This window comes from Boleophthalmus pectinirostris, unplaced genomic scaffold (assembly GCF_026225935.1).
Source record: "Boleophthalmus pectinirostris isolate CB_2022bp ecotype Guang Dong unplaced genomic scaffold, ASM2622593v1 HiC_scaffold_4, whole genome shotgun sequence".
Classification (NCBI taxonomy): domain Eukaryota; kingdom Metazoa; phylum Chordata; class Actinopteri; order Gobiiformes; family Gobiidae; genus Boleophthalmus; species Boleophthalmus pectinirostris.
In genome coordinates this window covers 17185807-17204839 of record NW_026571353.1, presented here as the reverse complement: position 1 = coordinate 17204839, position 19033 = coordinate 17185807, and the positions used below count along the sequence as shown (strand labels likewise).

Genomic DNA, 19033 nt, shown 5'->3' with positions numbered 1-19033 from the left:
CCTATTTAGACATTAGACAAATGAGTAGACTTTTTTATCAGAGTTGCTGGCCTACAGGATGATATTTACTATAATGTATTTTGTATAATATAAAACAATCTCAGTTCAGTGCAAGGAATGTAAACGTCCAGGCAAATTGGATATTTAAAACACTTCAACAAACACCATGCAATTGCAATGCAGCGTTGCAGTTTACTTTTTTCATGTTTTTGTATTATCACAAAATAGTAATGGTAGATGGGATATTTGAAACTAATTTATTCGACACAAGCAAAATATCACTAAACAAAACTGCACAGTAGATGTATAACACTAAATATGTTTATTTGCCTTCAAAAGCGTACCATACACTCAAAATACATAGCTTTGTAAGCAAATATATTATACTTTCAGTTTGATCAAATGTTACAAATGTACATCAATCTTTACCAACTTTTAATACAATATTTTTTTTTCCAAAATAGAAATGCTTTTAGGTGATTTCTTTCTTTTGTATTAAATGCAATACTTATCATTGGTACACTAGTGTAAAAAAGCAGCAGTGGCAGCAATAGCTTTTGTTAAGTGGAGGGAATTATCAGTACAGGCCTTTATTAGACATATAATATTGATAGGCAACTTAACACTGTTGACACAATTTAAAAACACATTTAGCACTTTCCATTATTTTCTTTCAGAGCACCAAATCAATACATTTTACAACTGAAGCTGTTTAAACCTTATTAAATTTAAACCTTATAAGTTGTATACTAGATATTGGTTTACACAATTATAAGGCTAAACTTATCTTGATATAAAATGCCCTCTTCTTAGGGCACAGAAGTTGGTTCCCACAATCGCCACAGGGGTTTTCTCAGAGATCTAAAAGCAAGTATGGACACAATTGAAGAAAAAGCACAACAAAATATGTCAACCAAACCTAAAAGTTACAGCAGTGGTCTGTGATGGTGTCATGGCAACATCACACAGTTGGAGATGGCAGTGCTGTTCAGTGGGAAGGAATGCCATTTTCCTGCAGCTGCAAATACTTGTGGAACAAAATGCTTCATTCTTTGATTTTGCTTCAGTGCCATTATCATTATTCATTTTTTCCTTTAAATTATGGGTGTAAAAAAACTCCAGCATGTGTTTCAATGCGTGAAAGTGGCCTGTAGGAAACCACACAGTGCCCTTGTAATAAGTGCAACATGCAAGGCAGGCTGAGAGGAGCAGTCGCTGTGAGGTGAAGTGATAAACAGAGAGTCCAGATGGAGGTGAGGCGGTTACACTGGAGCTACATAGTTTCCTGGAAATGTCCCAAAAGCATGAGTTCGATCTGACGTACCTACAAAGACAAACAAGTAATGATGACAGAAATTAGTGGCAAAAGCAATAGTTGGAATGGACAATGTTGTCCACTAGATGGAGTACTTGCACATACAATACTACATATACTAGCACAGGATAGTGACGCACACTACTGATATTTATTTAATCTTGGGGGTATGCAAAAATGACACTTGTAAACTTTAAGCCCTGTTATAATGTTGTTATCTCCTCAAAAAATACCTGGAATTGTGTTTTATGTTTTATGTTTCACCTTTATTATTAATCTGTCTAAGCTCAAAATGCTCATCACCTTGCACTGTCATATACTGGTAGTTTTCAGATTAAAAGGTACTTTTTATCTTTAGTTCAGTAGAGATGGGCAATTCCAGGGCTGAAATGATGCACATGATTCTAGTGAATGTGTCTGTTAAAGTTCAAAAACACAGTGGAGCACTTCCTGTATTACCACATGGCATCACAAGGTGGAACAAAGTGTGTTCTGTTTAAGAGAAGAACTGACCCTAAATGTGCAGGGTTTGTGTGTTAAACGTGTATGAAGGAAACAAAGCACAACTGCAGGTATGTCTTTGATGAGAAAACAACATTATAACATAGATCATTATATTTATATGTATGTATTATATTTTGTCTGGGACTATAAACAGCTTCATTTTTCATTCATACATGAAGTCTTCAAATAATGCTATTATCTGTAATTCTGTACTATTTTGAGTGAATAAACATTCTTTACGTACCTACAAACCAGCCGTCATCACATTTCTCCATCACTTGCACAATGTCTCCCTCTCTAAGCTCCAGCTCGTCTGAATTCTGTGGTTTGTAGTTGTAAACAGCTTTATACCTATGAAGAAAATAAAACAATATTGAGCAAGGACTTAAGCTAAATAATAACTTAACCTATCACTGAGTCTATATGTAAAAATGTGAGGACGTACGGTTGACGTTGCACTGCAGAGGAGGTCGTATCATTTTTTGGCATATGTGATTGTAAGCTGTTGGGTGCTGTATGAGTTATTGTCCCCCCCTAGAAAGATTAAAACAGGGATACGTCAAATATCATAAAAAATTGAGAACAAAATCAATTCCTGTTATCACAAGCAGCAGCAGCACTAGTGAAGACATGCTTAAATTTCCAGGAGGCAGTGAAAGCAGACCTGTGAATGCTCAAAGTGCCTGGGAGTGTTTGAAGCTGGTGAGGTTGGAGCTCTGTGTACAGACAAAGACGACTGAGTGGAAGGTGGGACAGCTCGAGTAGTGGAGCTGTGGTTTTGTGTCCATTGGCCATTTGGTCCAGTTGGTGATGCTGTTCTCAAGCTGCTATTTGGCCACCTATATGGTTCTTTGGGAACAGGCGTTTGCGAAGGGGAGCGTGGTGACTGTGGGCTTCCGAAGCTGACAGGTGAAGTTTGTCTCAAAGGGGAGTGAACTGGTTTTGGACTTAAAGAGTTGGGTGTAAAGGGTGAGAAGGGGGATCTTGGGGAGTAAAGAGGGCGGCCTGGGCTCTGAGGTCCCGGTGAGAGGGGGGACATGGGCACAGAGCAGAGGTCGTCTGTGCTGTATTTGGTGCGGGGCATCTTGTTGACCTGGACGTAACTGGCCGGGAAAATACCACTCCGGTTAGTTCCCGAGATCCTTCCCTCTAGCCACTTGTCATCCACACAGCGCGTTACATCGATAATTTCACCCTAAAACATATAAGAAAACAGGTGGAGATGTGTAATATCCTGTGAAACATCACAAAGTAAAAGTACTAAAGTACTATGAATTGTGTAATTTTTCTGGTGGAAGGTTCATCAAATACTTTTCTACATGAAGATGTTATTGCTTTGTCTGGAATGTTTTACAGTATGGTATTAAACCTTTCTATCTTCATGGAGACTAAAACCAGACCAAGTTACAGGTCAGATCTGTGGTGAGGGGACCCCTCTCACAGTCAGAATGCCTGTTTTTCAAGGTATTTTTGAATTATAAAACCAAATGCTATTATATAAATGTTATATGTTATACAATTAATTATATAAATATTATACAATTATATACATGGAAAATAGAGCTGTATAATGTCACAGTGTGGAACATTCGAGACAGAGTAATGACATAGAAACAAGCAGGTAACGGACCCTCCACCAGAAAAGTTGCACAACGCAATTTTTAGTAGATTTTAAAATAGATAGTTTTACTTTTACTTCACTACATTTGAGAGCAGATATCTATACTTTCTATTCCACTACATTTTGAAGAAAACTGAAAAGTTAAAGTATTTTTTACAAAAGAGACCTGCTGTAAAGGCTAGGGGTTTATTTTTAACATGTTCATAGTTTGAGCAAACAAAAACAGAAAAAAAACCCAACTCTATTCTACTCTTCAACTGTTTCTGCTGAACAAAATTCAGCACAAATCTTCATCAAAATCATTACATTTGAAGCCTCATTAGATCTCAAAATCTGCGCAAAATACTTATTTAGTACTTTAAGTACATTTTTACACCTGACTATTTTTCCTTAAGTACTAAGTACTAAGTACTCCTTAAGTATTTTTTCATATGATATTTTTACTTATTTTTCGTTCCAATATCTGTACTTTTAGTTAAGTAACAAAAGTGAATACTTCTTCCACCACTGGTAACATGCTGCATATGGGGTGATTCCTGTCTTCTGAGTTTACACACTGATTAAAGTACATTTACAAAATAGCACTGGTATTTATGAAATCCAGATATCAAAGGACAATAGGCCCCAGGACCACTGGAGTTTAATTACTGCCCCCTTGTGGATGAAGCTTGTATTTCGCAATGCTACAATGTTGGATATTATCGGACCCAAGTAGTGAAAAATGCATAATTATTGATTGGAACATAACCTTTGCTAATAGTTAGTCAATATTTTCCAAAACTAAAAATGCAATAAAATGGTAGCAAAGTTAGCAACATTGCCACAGATTTAAAAAAAACAAACAGATGTTTTACTCACCTTACGAAATGACAGTTCAACAGGTAAGTCTGCATTGAAGTTATATAGAGCCACAGCCTCTCCATACTCCAACACCTGTAATGTGGGTGATTTTATGGGTGTAGGTTTCTCAGTGGGGGCCAAAACCTGTGGAGCAAACACAGCCTAAATAACTCTGCGCCATTCTAACAAACAATAATCAATCCCTTTAGAAACCTTTACCTCTACATAAGTTGTGGGAAAAATGCCAGCTCTCCCGTGATGCTCTCCTTCAAACCAATTGGCATCTATCTGTCTGTGGATGTAGACAATGTCCCCTTTTTGCAATGTGAGCTCCCTAAACGAAGGAATGAGGAGATGGAATTCAATTAAGCTTCAAATACAAGTTTTTAATCTATTTATTCTGAAATACAAGTATCAGGGAATAAAAATGCAATGCAGAAAGGCATTTGGTTTGATGAATAGGTAAAAACTATGTTAAAAACAATGTAACTTACTTAGGCGACTGAGCTTGGAAATTGAACTTGGCTCGTGCTGCTTTCATCTGCAACAAAATAATGCTTCCTTTTTAGATGTGCTTTAGGTTAAAACAATGAGATGTTTTATTTGTCACAAAAGCAAAGATGTACCATAAACAAATTTCATTAGGGATGTAATAATATAGTAATTTAATCTTACCTTCTTTTCTTCCTTCTTTGGTGGGAGTGCCATGATTTCATTTGCAGGAGAAAGTCGATCTATTGAGAATAAAATCACATGTGAGCTGTGAAATGTAGTAGGTCTTTGTTGCATTGTAGGGCTGGCTCACTCTCAACTAATTTCCAAGAAAACAATTGGAGAAAGCTAATCTCCACTTCCTATTTTCCCTGTTTCCCCTCCACCCAACCACCACTACTTCAAGCACAAACATTAAAGGTATTTATGTAATTGTCAGGAAAATTTCTGACCGATACATAATAGAGAATTGTTTCAAAACATCAGCACATTTTATATAATTCACTTAAGCCAACAAAAGTGCCTCTAGAAGCAGTAGTTTCCAATGCAAGGTTTATGGGAAAATCATGTGTCTGAAAGGTAACAAAGTCTGCATTCACCATATGAAGGAGTCGAGGCAGGGGATGAGCCCACGGATCGCTGGTTTAGATGTTTTGATGTGGATGAATGGCTAGAAAAGAAAAAGAAAAACACCATTGTAAGTGTTAATCATTTCATCTTAGTATCAAGAAGAATTCTCTTTGACAAACAACAGGCCATTGTTTTCAAGTTTACAGCACATCTGGTTACCATGTCACATCAGCATAACATAACTTCAGTCATCATCAGTGTTACCTTATAATTACATTTTCACAACAAAAGATAAAACAGCAAACACAAATCATTAACTGCAACTAATTTGCATGTTTTGATGGATTCCCTGCTCAAAGAAATTAGTTTTATAAGTCCCACAGCTGGTGTTTTAAATTGGCATTTCCTGAACATCATGCTGTGTAAATGTGTTTTCTTAAAGGTCAGAACTCACAAGCTCCTCTTTGGCAAATAACAGTGAGATTCCTCCAAGAATGCACTGCACACTCGGAGGGGAACGTGGAATGTAGTTTAAAGGTACACATATTGTACTTAAATGTGTTAAAGATCATCTGCCTCCTAACATTGGGGCCCACACACTGTCAGCTGACTTGTATTATTAGCAGTTACATCAAATCACATTGTTTGTTTAGCCATCCAGTAGGAGGGCAGTTATGTGAAGTTAAAATGTAAGTTAAGCATCTCTGTTGAGCCTGTACCAAAACTTTTCTATACTTAAGACAGCACCAGTGCACAGAACGATTGATACATACTTATAATTATATGTCAAAAAATTTAATAAAACATTTAAAATAATACATGTGTCTAACTGAGTAATTTGTAATCTGCTCACCTGTTAATGTCTGTCTTTGGCAATGTTGTCAGGTGTCTACCTTTAGGCTCCTGTAATAAGAATCCATGTTAATCCATGTTTGTGCCTTGCGGTATTCAGTCCCCTGTGTGTTACGGCTGTGAGGAAATCTAACAACAACTCAGACAAAGTAGAGGTGCTGACCACTCCCAGAGGAGCAGAAGTCCCCTGGGTCCTATGTTCTCCTTGTGTACAGCTTTGCTCCTGTTCTGTCTGACAAGTGATTTAATTAAGATTATACCATATAAAGCAAATTAAATCAAGCAAAATCATCTATGCTATAATTTTTGACTCAATCATAGTTTTCTAAGTTTCTATAGAAACAAGAAAATGACTAAAGAGGGGGGTTTGCAGGCAGTATATCAAAAGATCTATCACAAGCAACAGGCAGGCAGGACAAGACAAAACAACACACTGTGCATTGCCAAAGCAAGCACTGTCTCAATGATTCGTGCAGACTTCTTGTGGATCAGAAGGGGGAATGGCGTGGCAGGCGGGCAGCTAAAATGGTGATGGGGGAGGAGGAGGGATGTTTGGGGCTCAGTACCTCACCCCGGGCTGGATGCTGCTGCTTCTGCCTCTTCTGGGACAGTCTCCTCTCCAGGCCCTGGATCTCGGAGTCCAGCTCTGCCTCAAATTGGCTCAGCTCAGAAACAAGAGTGTCCTGAGTGTCCGCAGTTATGTTAGAGGTGTAAGGGCCAAATTAAAAGATGGATAAAACTCTGCTTCTAGTTCTACTATGTCCTGGTGAAAGTGAGAACATAATACATAATAAGAGAAGATAATACTCAGAGAGCTTACCTCAATTGAAGGTGACTTGTGTTGTTCTGGCTCCTTCTTTGGAGATACAGGTAGATAGGTCTACAACAAGTAACATTACATTTTATGGTTAATTCAATCTGACTAAAGGTTGACAGAATAATAAAAATAACAAAACAAAATTCAAATATTGTGTTAGAACAAGGTAAAGACAAAAAAGTAGGTAGATTAAAACTTTCCATGGAAAAGAAATCAAACCTAAATGATCAACAATGTCGCTGAAGTGTTCCCTATATAAACTTAAATACAAAATAGTTAGCCTATTTGGCATACAGTACAACACAGAGTGAAGCTACACAATGTCTCTAATTTCTCTTTTAGGTTTCTTGCAGGTTATGTTTCACCTCTTATTAAAGAGGCTTCATTAGAGGCTACTTTTTGGCAGAGCAGAAAACAAACTCTATAAAAGCTATTGATTCATCAATGCGCACATTTAGTATGCAAGTAAATAAGCAACACACATTGTCCCACAGCTGTTAATTTTATAAAATTTTATTAACAATAAAAACATATTACAGCTTTTATTAAAGTCCGAATACCTGACTTTAAAAGGTAAATCTGGCCAAGGACCCCACAACAGTAATTTATGTTTTTGGTTTAGCATGTTTTAATAAAAGCCAAAATCCAGGCCTGCCCCCATTTGAAAGTCATCCTCACTACAGTCACCAATATCCATGAAAAGCAGCTTATAACACCTGATATGGTTTTGCTAAACAGCACTCTGGGAATAGAACATTGTCTGCCATCATAAAAAGAGAAATTAAATAGTCTCCACGATGTGCGCCATTATTCTCCTCAAGAGGTTAACACCATAATACGGATCACAAGACACCTCTCTCACTCCCGTGGGCGAGCGAAGACAAAGATGCCTTTTCTTCACACACACTTGCACTGGGCACAATATGCAACTGATCTGGGACATTGTTGCAAAAGAACCCTTCACCAAAACACTTTATAATTTGTAGGTGAGCACAACAGAAGGTAGACATTGCGTCATTTTAGTTTCAAGTGTCCATCCCTATGATTCAGGTAAATTACTCATAAATGCTCTTGTAATTATCATGAGGTGTGACAAAGATAGGAAGCTTTAGTGCATACGTAACTTTGCACATCTGGTGATGATAATAAGTAGCTACACAAACATCCAAAGTTATTGCATGCAAAGTCAAAACACAGGAACTAATCCTTAAAAAAGGGTGCCTATCCCAAGACTTCTTGTTAATGCCACAATAAGAAAATAGTAGAAAAACCACAGAGAGGAGTGTTATGATTCCACTGGATAAAAGTTAATGCACAATAACTTAGAAAGAGGATGTGTAGGAGTGCATACCTGCTTGTTGATCTCAGAGGCGGTGTTCACTCCAGGCTCATAGTCATATATACTCTTTGGTTGGCGCTGCTGCTTGCCTGTGTCTGACAGCTTATCTACGTCCTCACTCCTGAAACATTACACCACCACACACAAAAACGTGGACAGCAACTTAATCACAGCTCCATTGTTAGTGCCTGTAACAACAAATCCTAACTTGTCTAGCCCCTTCAGCTCTAGGCTTAAGTCTAAGTGGTATTCATAACAGACATATTGATCAGTTAGTGCAGTAGCTGTGAACAGCAATTAAACTTTATATAAAAAGCGTATACAACTTGAGACCATCTCTTTGCAATATCTAATTTACTGCAGTTTATTGCACACATCCCTTTAAGGTAAAAATACTCTTTAAAAACATACTCATTCTGTTAAAAAATGTACTTAAACTTAATTCTCTTGTGCAAGGACAAAATAATTAAATCTAAGCTATTTTAATTATTAAGCCCAGGACAGAAAAAGGTTATAATAACAAACTCACCAGTCTGGTAAGGCCCCATGCGGTGTCAGTCTAAAGAGATTGGTGTCCGGTTCATTGTTGTTTTCTGTGTTTTCTTGGTAGATTACCATGAAGGAAAGGAAATTATAGGGTTATTTCAAGAAGACACTTTACACTGAAATTGTGGTTAAAGTCTGTTTATGGTTTATAAACTTACCTTTAACTGACCACCGCTCTGAATCTTCAAAATCTGACTCTAAAAATGTATCAGATACATTTTAGTTTATCACTTGGTTTGAGAATTTGGCTGCTTCAAAAGTAAACACGGAGCATCACCTTCAAAACTGTAAATGTGTATTTATCGTTGCTTTATAGCTAATGACTTTTCTTACCCAAGGCTGGTATTTTTTGTAGGATGGCGCAATGGTGTAATTACTGTCTTAATTCTGAAATTTTGAGGATGTTATATATAGTATTGTGTTTTCATTTCTTTTTACAGTCCAGCGGGCATAATTAGAGAATACATAACAGAAAGAACTGGAGTATTGTGGTACAAATTAAATTGGTGTTGACTTAGCAGTATTTAATCTCTCTCTTCAGTAATATTTTCACAGGATCACCTCTCCAGGACCCAAAGTTGACAGATGAGTGTGGGAGAGAGAAGATGAAGAGGAGTGTCCTTACCCTCTGGCTTCTTGTGAATCTGCCTGAACATGCTTTTGTACCAGTCTCTGGGCTTGTTTACACTCTGTCATAAGAAAAATATGAGTTATGCAAAATAAATTGTAATAGAGCCAATACCAATTTTTTTTTTAATTCTTACTGATCTAGAGGCAATAGGCATCCCAGTCTCATCCACAGGGCCAATTCCTGAATATTTGATCAGTCTTTCTTCTCTAGTGGGTGTCCAACTGCGGGTTACAGAGGTGGGGCTCTTGATGCCATTGGACATGCCTCCTAAACATAAATAAGAACATTTAAGAACATTAAGACTTTTTTAAATAATATGTGGTACATCTGAAAACAAATGCTAATACACAGATAAGAATATAGAATTGTTACCATTTTTCTTTGAGGGCCCATAGTAGGATCCAAAACTGAGCACTGAACCACTTCCATTGACCTCGGAAACCTATAACAAATAGATATTTTGCTTAATAATTACAGCATTGTAGGCAGCTAGCGATATCTAAAATGTGCTGTACATTAAAGTCCCCACAAGGAGGCGCACTTGTTTAGTTAATTCACTACTAAGAACTTCTCTGAGCTAACCTTGTACTCCCCAGACGGAAACCTTGCTGAGTGATAGGGGCTCAGGGGTGGAGTAGGGAGGCCAGGAGAGATGACTACAACTTCATGAGTCATTTCTGGAGATGTTAGAATATGTTCACCAGAAGATATCCCTTGATCTCCTGAAAAAATAATTCTGGAGCCCTCTGGATTGTGCCCCTCCTCTGCATGTTGCTAAAAATAAAGAAAAAAGTACAAAATATTGATAATAACATTTGCTTATGTCATTTCCTCTGTGATGCCCTGGATACACACTGTTGTCTATGGAAGGTCATGTGAACTTGTTAGCATCCCATCTTTTGTCCAGAGAATAAACAGTCCCAGTGGGGGCGGCTCTGTGATGACTTTGGCCTATTTTATTTAAAGCACAACTAGTGGGAAGTTGTAGCACACCCTCTTCATCATCTCTCTTGCTACAAATGCAAAAAGGGTCTTATTGAAAATGCAGAGCTGAGGCACAGAAATAGAAGAGTACCATTATGAGCCTATTAACTTCCTATTCACTTGGGTGTCCTGTTTGAAGACAGGGGGAGGAACTGGGGGCAGAAAGGTTGGAGAGGGGTCGTCTGTGTCCCCCTAAATGTCCTGCAGGGTTAGTCGTAGTCCTACTGTTGTCATGGCAATAATGTATAAGCCCCACCCAGTCCAGAGTCTGGGTGCTTAGATCAGGTGGTGGTTGTAAGGGGTCATGGGAAATCCCCAATTTATGCTGGCAATAGAGTTCATATGTCACAGAAAGACCACAGATGGTGAGGCATTTGTTGAAATTTAATATATTTGTAATATTTGTGAGGTTTACTATTTTAGAGCTACAACCACTTGCATTTGAAATAATGGTAAAAAATAAAAAGGTCACTCAGTTTAGCAAATAAATGCATCTGGATACTACTTTGTTGTTATTTTTATTCAACATATCACACAAGTTTACCTACCTGTGACTGCATGAGATTAAACGTAATTCAGCTTGGTCATCAAGAAGACCTGTTAACACACAAAAGGTTTTTATTTAATTATTTTTAACTTTATAACTCACAAAAATAACATCATAATATTTTGTTCACAAAATGTGTTTTTGCAGTTTTCATGAACGTTCTAAGAGACTCATTTCTCTTCCAACACCCCGCACCTTACAAGCTGGCATGTGGACAACTGTTCCATTTTCCCACTCTTCTAGTATTCCTACAAGGGAAAAACTCAGTCACCCACTTTCACTGCTGCTAAGGAAAATCCCACCCCAAACAATGTGTGCGACTCACATTCCTACCCCATATTTCTGCACCCTCTGCCATACAATCCCATAGTAATCTGAATATGAGAGGCTGGGTGAAGGAGAGGGTCATCTACTGAAATCAACTGCATCTCCGGAAAAATACATCAGGATGTGTTGTATACAGATCAAAGCTGTGGACAAATGAGGGGTGGCTTCCGCTCCTATTAGAGGCTGGGAAAAATAAGTAGTTAATGTCAGTAGCTATCTTTAAACTGTGTCTTCGCTTATTTAGATTAGATTAATGTAAAAGAAAACACACACAGCAAGAAAAAAAGTACAACCATCCCTTTCCAAAGAATCTTATAGACTAGACTTTGTTATTTCCTGCTTCTAATGAACTGCACAACAGGTTTCTTGGCACTGATGAGTTCTCCTTATTTGTAGCAGTGACTAACATCGCAAATGGTGGTAAGGAGGACTGGTGTGGTGTCTAGGCCCACATTACAACATCAGGACACAGCTCAGAGCCAGAGTCTAGAGACCGGAGATGGAGGTGATCTAGTTTTCAGACAACGATGTCAGACAACTGAATCATCCCCCAACAAACTGGGTTACATAATGGAGAAACTATGAGTCTGTCCACCACAACACGACTCTTCAGGCTGAGGCAGAGCAGATGCCCCCACTTTCATCAAAGAAAATCACATTAATTAGATTAAAGTTCCAAACAATAGGCACAATGATGCAAATGTGATTAAGAAAATAGGAGAATATATTTCCTAAGTACAATAAAATAATTAGCCTAGTTAAAAGAAGAAACACAAAGAGAAAGTACTAACACGTCAGAGACACATGCAACTGCAACAGTAGCACAAATAATCAGGAATCGGTTAGCACGATCATGTCACTGCTTACCAGCTATGCGCTTAATTGAAATCTGTGCCCGCATGTGCCAGGCAGGAATGTTAGTTATTCAAGTTGTGGTAATGCAAAAGGGACAGGCTAATAGGCTAATTCAACCACATATGTTTAGTATACTGAATGTGGCGATGAAACAGGTAAATTAGACAGTGTTCACAGAATGTTATGCCACCACTTAGGCAATGCGTAAAACAGTCTAATCAAAAATGTCAACAACTGCTAATGTTATCTGATAAGCTGTGTAGAATCGTCTATTAATATTAGTGAGGTGACAGATAGATGATTTGAAACACATACAGTGACAGTAGTGGCATATGTAGCATGTTTTATGACAATAGATCTTTATGGGCCTGGATCAGCAACAGCAGATGAATAAGCACTTGTCAAAATATTGAGTCTGTAGGCTATGTCATTTCTCCGAGGAACTTAATCCAGCATTGAAACGTGTTGCAGACAACACTACTTCACTGCCAGTAAGCAAAAAATCTACCTAATAAGGAAAACTCAAATAAGTCTGTTGCTCCTCGTGTTTTCTCCAAACATCCAGCTTTATGTAATCTGCACTGTCAAGTGGATGTGTCATCGGTACAGAAAGGACTTCTGCCTGGTGAGAAAACCTTGATACAATCTCACTCAAATATGTGAACTTTATAGGCCATGTGTTTCACAAGCTGTTCTTAAACCACATTTGGCCAGATATGTCTTTGGGATGGAGAGAGGGAACTGTCCATAAATGGTCCAGCCTACATCTGAGGAGTCCGACACCATTATCTCAAAAAGTGTTTCAAAGAAAAGTATTCACTCTTTCTTAAATGTTACTTCCTATATGCACATGAGATGCAGCTGAGAAACTACTTAGCTTCTGGTACACTGTTATGGAAAAAATTTATTTGTGTCAAGGAAGTGGATCTAGTCCCAGAATGCCTCAGGCCAGATGTTGCTCAGTAAACTTTGTCTATGAAGCCATGGTATACAAACACAGTAAAATAGTGTACTAACGGGGGGATACTACTGCCTCCCTTTCCTTAAAAAAGAACAATCTGTATTATGAGGAGTTTGTGAGCCAGAACAGCTCGATTTGGCAGCAGGTCAGTGAACCATACCACGTCCTCTTGATATGTTCACACATTTCTAAAGATCAAAAATAGCTTTACTGAAAAATTGATTCATATGACTTATCTGGAACTTTAATACTCACATTTTTTTAATGATTACAGAAATAAGCTATTTGTTACAAGCACATTTTTCATCTGTAGAAACATTTGCCATGTCACCCAACCTCATATGACCCTTCTTTCTAATTTGCCTTTTATCATTGACTGCTACAGTAACTGCAAATGGGCTAAAAATACCCTGAGGATGGCCGGTGTCAGTAGGATGGAATACGCAAATAAAGGGACAATAGTTATTTTGTTTGCCCTGACCACATCCTAAAACTTTAATTAATCAAAAGGCAAAGCAATCTCCACTCTTCTACTTCTGTGTGCTTTGTGGTGAGCTGTTAATAATTGACTCACCAATGACTTAACATGGGAACTACTGCACACACTGGCAGATTGCTGGATCCTAGGGCTATAGTCACAAGCACAACAATGATTAATACTAATTTTACTGATAACTAAATATATTTAGTTATTAACTGTAAGATAGTAAGGGCATTTAGACTGGCTATCAATCAAGCAACCTATAATTTAGTAATTTAATCTAATCATGATCCCTTCTGTATACTCCATCAGTAGTGAAAATAAGGTTTGCATGCTAAAAATGGCCTTAAGTACCATAAACAAGTTTTAACTTTTATCTGATAATCCACAGAAGTACCCAGTATAGCCTATGTTGTCAAAGTATCCTCTATGTGTTTGCTTTTACAACAGCCATCTTATCATCTTGTCCTCTATAAATTACATAACACTGCAATAAACCCAAAGAATTCATGTCTAAGTAAGTTGTAAGAAGGTAATTGTGTGTGTCAGCCTTTCCTTGATAAACAGAACTGGCATTTTTGTCCAAACACGTATTGAGTCATGGTGTTGTTATGTGTCGATGTTAAAATTCCTGCCGCTGACGTTAATCCCAAAACCCCATGGTGCGCCCCGTCTACAGCTCGGCAGATGTGCGGACAGAGGCCTTACAAGGATGTGGAGCGGGGAGTTTATGATATGCAGTTATTGGGGGATACACACATTTATCAGGGGAGTAGTTTTCCTCCATGTATGGTGCTCCCTCAAGTCCTAAGCTACAGGAGGAGACATGGTTAGTGTACTTCTTGTCAATAGACAGGAACCACAAGTCATTAAATCACACCCACTTTCTCTTGAAGCTTGTAGGAACCATGATGTTGCATCTGATAGAGAACAAATTATGAACTCAAACATGCATGGGCTATTAACTGTGACTGCATACAGGCCAAAGCATGAGAAAAATGCCCTCCAACAGTAACATGTGAAAATCTAGCAAATCCCTATGGTTGTCGTGGCACATGTTCAAAGCTGAGTGAGCTTGTGAGTATGAGAAGTGGCAGCTCAAGCCTTTGTAATATCACAAAGGGAACTATAGTTGACTGTGGAAATCAAAGTGACAGAAAACAGGGGAGGTACTAAGTGGGCAGTGGAAGGTCCTAGGAATAAGTACGACACAAAACAGTTCTGACAGCTCAAATACTGTACCTCAGATCATTAAATTGCCAGTGCTAACGAGACACTAGGAATCGTATGTATACCATATTAAGAAAAAGATGAAGGCATGAATTTTGTCCATATATGTTAAGCTTTCACCGTTAATTGCATTTGAATCAAAATCAGAATTTGAACTGCCACAATTATAAAATTGCAAAGGCTGCAGGTATTTACATAATAGAATGTCCTCTGCAAAAATATCCTGTCTTTCTAATCTAGTTTAGACCTCTACAAATATGTTCTGAAATGCATGGGATACTTAGGATTTACCAGTTCATTATTTAGTCTGGTCTCAATTGTTAACGCTGGAATTGCTTACAATGTGCACTCTGAACAGAGTACTTTTGAAATACCTAATCTCATCTCAATAATTGTAATAAAAAACATAATTTGTTTTTCCAAAACTGTGCAGCCCTATTACTCATAACCTTCCTCAAAAACATGTTCCCACAAAGTGCATGGGTCATTCAGGTGCTCTGAAAAGCATCCCCCTTTTTCTATAGACTTTATCCCAGACAGGTGTGTGGCACTAATCCTTGCTAAGCTTTGTGAGCAGTCAAACAGGTTACCCAACCTTGAAAAACAACTTGGAAGATTTAGGATTTTGGCATCAAAATGATTTATGTAGGTGTTCCAACCACAAATAGCTGTTATGTGAATGTCTTATACAAAAGGAGAGGCTTTACGCACCTTGGAAAGTAGCGCCAACCAGTGAACTCACACCTCTATCAGCCAGTTGCACGTAAACCACGTAGTAGCCCTTTCTTTGGCTCTGCTCTCTAAACTGGCGAGGACACACAATCACTCCCTCTCTCTCTTCTCAGAGCCAGACCTTGCTCGACCGGCCTCTACACAGGACTTCCCGGTTGACAGGCATCACCATAGCAACCTCTCCAGCCCAGTTTAAAAGGCACCGCGCTCTGGTCTGAGTGTGGGGCACCTCCTTCAGTTAAACGGCCCTATTGTTGTGATAAGGTGATAATTCACAGTGCAGGGTTAACCAAAGGGGAATAGTTTATCTCTGCTCAGACAGTGCAGTGACTCCATGACACCCTCCTGAACTTTATCTGTCCCTACGCTCCTGCTGCTTTGTGAACTTTAACGACCACTATTCACAATAAGAGTTTCAGAGCCCCACTGCTATGGACTGGACCTCCTCTCATGATAAAACATACATAGGTGGACTTAATTTAAATGATTACTCAAAACAGTTAATAGTATGGTTGGTTTACACAGTTCACAGTTGAGTCACCTTCAGTCCTTTAGTCCTGTTAATTTTTCTGACAGTGTAAATTAATCAGTTGAAGTATCAGAGTCCACTACATGTGTTTTATGTGTGTGTTACTTTAAGCACTAACAGCTCTACTGGAAAAACAAAGAGTCAGCTCTTCTTAATAATTCAGTGGTCTGGCATGGTACAGCAGATATCCTTTAACCAGGCCTGTTCTTTCATCCAGGGGCGATTTGCCAAATGGTGTAAGGAGCAACTCCAAGGCTCTGCATGTGGAGCAGACTGTCACCCTGCTGGGACCAGTGCTGACACTCTGTCACTCTGGTTAAATGAGGTAATCACGCAAGAAGCGATTAGTATGACACCTCTCCCACAAAGTATCTGAGTTTTACCTCACTATACAAACACAAGACTTCATCTTTTCTGTTACACAGACATAATCAGGACAACAGGGAAACTGGGGGCCTTTGTACCAGAGATGGACCAGCTCCAGCAGACTGTTACCACCCAGTAAAGGTCAGCCACTGTCCTGCTGTACAACGTACTATGAACCAATATGTTGTACTCATTAAAAAGGGTCTGTGAGTCAACTGCCGATGACATAAATCTGTGACATCATCTCAAACTACATCATTTAATGACCGGACCCTGTTTTTCCACCATCTAACTTGGCTGTATTTATGAGAAATCTCAAACAACATGTTGTGAAAATGTAAAGATAATCCTCATCTACAACTAGGCATACATCTGCACTGATAACAAGATTTGTTCAGGTACTGAAGTCACGCTCGTGGAATGTCACGGAAATAAACATAAAGCACCATGGTTTATTCCAGCTGTAAACACAATTTTATCCTAAAGTTTGGGTCATCCAAAAGAAGCACTCTTTTAGGGAGCTGGTGAGTGTGAAAAATGCATGATTTCTACACATTTGAACTATTAACCATAAGTTAAAAACATGTGAGATCTCAGAAGAAAAAAAAAACATGTGATAGCTCAGGCTTCTGATGATAAAAATCTGCATTACAGTAAGACATTCTGTTTATATGCTGCATTTCCACACTTATTAGAAGAATTAGAAAACAATTATAGAGAATGTCAACACAGACGCAGTACCCTGTTTTGATAAACTAAATGAAATCTGCAGAAACTTGAAACTGTATCTGGCAAAAGTTTGTGAAAGTCCAGCGTGAGCAGAGTGAGCGGAGTACTTACAGGCTGCGCAGTGAGCTGCCGTCAGTGCAGAGGACAGAGGAAGTGAATGAAAATAAAGGAGGCTCCACTGCTGCTCTGTCCTCCTCCCACTGCTGTTCTCTGTGTCTCTGGCAAACAGGCTGCCTTTTATCAGCACTGAATGATTCAGCGCGGGTCTCCTCAATGTGAGACTCTGTGCTGCAGTGTGTGGCATGTGTTTGAATATGTGTGTGTGAGCATGCTCTTGAAATCTCATCAGGGAGAAGGAGCTCAGTAATAGTTTCCATCCACAGCTGGAAATAATAGAGACTTCCATACAGGCACAATCCTGACATCAGTACCGCCCCCCAGTGTTTTACATTGTAGGGTAAAGGAAACAATTTTTAAAAGGCATCTCAACAAATAAACTAACCAATGTTGACTCTATAATAGACTTGACTAATTACATATTAGTGGGTTATGGTTAATGAGTGGGGCAGATGGCTTCTAATAGTTTTGTATTGTCAGGACACCGCTAGATGGAGTCAAAGACTCATGTAAGTGAGGCGCCCCAAGCAAGGACCTTGCTAGGATCTTGCAAGTAAACTTTTAAATGTAAAATCAAGCTACCCAACTTATTTGAAAAGTAGACTTTATCATATACTAGTTTACACAGGTTTGATATCATGGGCTAAACTAATCATTTTCAGTTTCACTTCACTCTCAGTAGACAGTACACTATTAAACTTTAATACTGACGCTACTTTTTGATGTAGGCCTATACGTTTTTTTTAAGGTTTATTTGGGACAATGTATTTCATAAATCATAAGATACATATTCATCAGTGTCCATCCCTGTATAAACACACTGACTCCCGTTGTATCGTCTGTGTGAATCCTAGCTCTCGGCTCTGACACAAGATAAATATTTAACAGCCCTGGTACCAAAGGTCATATCTCTCATTTCTGACCCACAGGCTTTATATAGAATCCTAAAAAAAACAGACATTCCAAGAACCTATGTGACAATAAAACATAAGCATATTGTTGTCATGTAAGTAATGATTTGGAAATATTTCTTATCTTAGGAGAATAGACATGTGGACTTCTACGAGTTCCACAGCACTGCCCCTCAGTGGTACTCAGATGAACTGTGTGTGAAGAAATTATTTCCAAAATGCACAGCCAGATGTCGCCAAGTCTCTGCGGTCTCAACAGCTTTAGCCCACACTGCACTGGAGAAGGTGAATAGTAATAATAATACATTTATTTAAATTGCACTTTACATTTGAAAGAAATCTGAAAGTGCCAAAGTAGGTATATTACATCAGAGTTAAAACAATTACACAGTTAGAAGTACAAGGTCATAAGAAATAAGAGAAAATATTAAATTGGTAGCAAAAAAGTACTTGTAGGACCTTTGGATTAAAAAATAAAACATACTAACATGGTATTCTAAACTGACATTTACCTCTATACAGTATTTGTAACATAAAAAAGAGGTGTAGCCAGATGTTATCACGTAGAAGAGAGACCTTGTATGACTTTTGTAATTCTATCCTCTGATTGTCGTCATTCATATCATCTGTATTTAAACCTATTGTCATTCACATGATCTCTGGAAGCATTTATACATGTTTTCAAATCACTCTGCAGTGTTTAATCTAGGTCAAAAATTGCAGCTTCCATTCTGCTG

At 38.3% G+C, this 19033-nt stretch overlaps 1 protein-coding gene across 5 annotated transcripts; it reads right to left on the bottom strand.

Moving 5' to 3' along the window:
- Nucleotides 1-307: 307 nt before the first annotated feature.
- sorbs3 (sorbin and SH3 domain containing 3) lies at nucleotides 308-17680 on the bottom strand. 5 transcript variants are annotated; one of them, XM_020935488.2, is made up of 21 exons: nucleotides 17380-17680; nucleotides 11060-11108; nucleotides 10110-10301; nucleotides 9900-9969; nucleotides 9661-9794; nucleotides 9522-9585; nucleotides 9055-9093; nucleotides 8880-8952; nucleotides 8363-8471; nucleotides 7015-7074; nucleotides 6761-6877; nucleotides 6196-6245; nucleotides 5372-5442; nucleotides 4956-5014; nucleotides 4775-4821; nucleotides 4500-4614; nucleotides 4299-4424; nucleotides 2913-3014; nucleotides 2265-2353; nucleotides 2064-2170; nucleotides 308-1324 (listed from the first exon to the last, which is right to left on the bottom strand). In XM_020935488.2, exons 2-21 carry the CDS (start codon nucleotides 11069-11071, stop codon nucleotides 1263-1265), a joined length of 1698 nt encoding a protein of 565 aa, XP_020791147.1. In that variant the 5' UTR covers nucleotides 11072-11108; nucleotides 17380-17680; the 3' UTR covers nucleotides 308-1262. The 5 variants fall into 5 exon arrangements, with proteins under 5 accessions (XP_020791147.1, XP_020791145.1, XP_020791143.1 ...); XM_020935486.2 differs by having other exon boundaries at nucleotides 308-861; nucleotides 2484-3014; nucleotides 17380-17630; XM_020935484.2 differs by having other exon boundaries at nucleotides 2484-3014; nucleotides 17380-17626.
- Between the last annotated feature and the right edge of the window lie 1353 nt (nucleotides 17681-19033).

Bases quoted from the DNA above. Each gene is read 5' to 3' on its own strand.
- sorbs3 (XM_020935484.2), bottom strand. The intron at 2,354-2,483 runs GTCTGCTTTCAC...TAATCTTTCTAG, and splicing joins GGCACTTTGAGCATTCACAG to GGGGGGACAATAACTCATAC. The intron at 2,171-2,264 runs GTACGTCCTCAC...TTTTCTTCATAG, and splicing joins TCTGCAGTGCAACGTCAACC to GTATAAAGCTGTTTACAACT.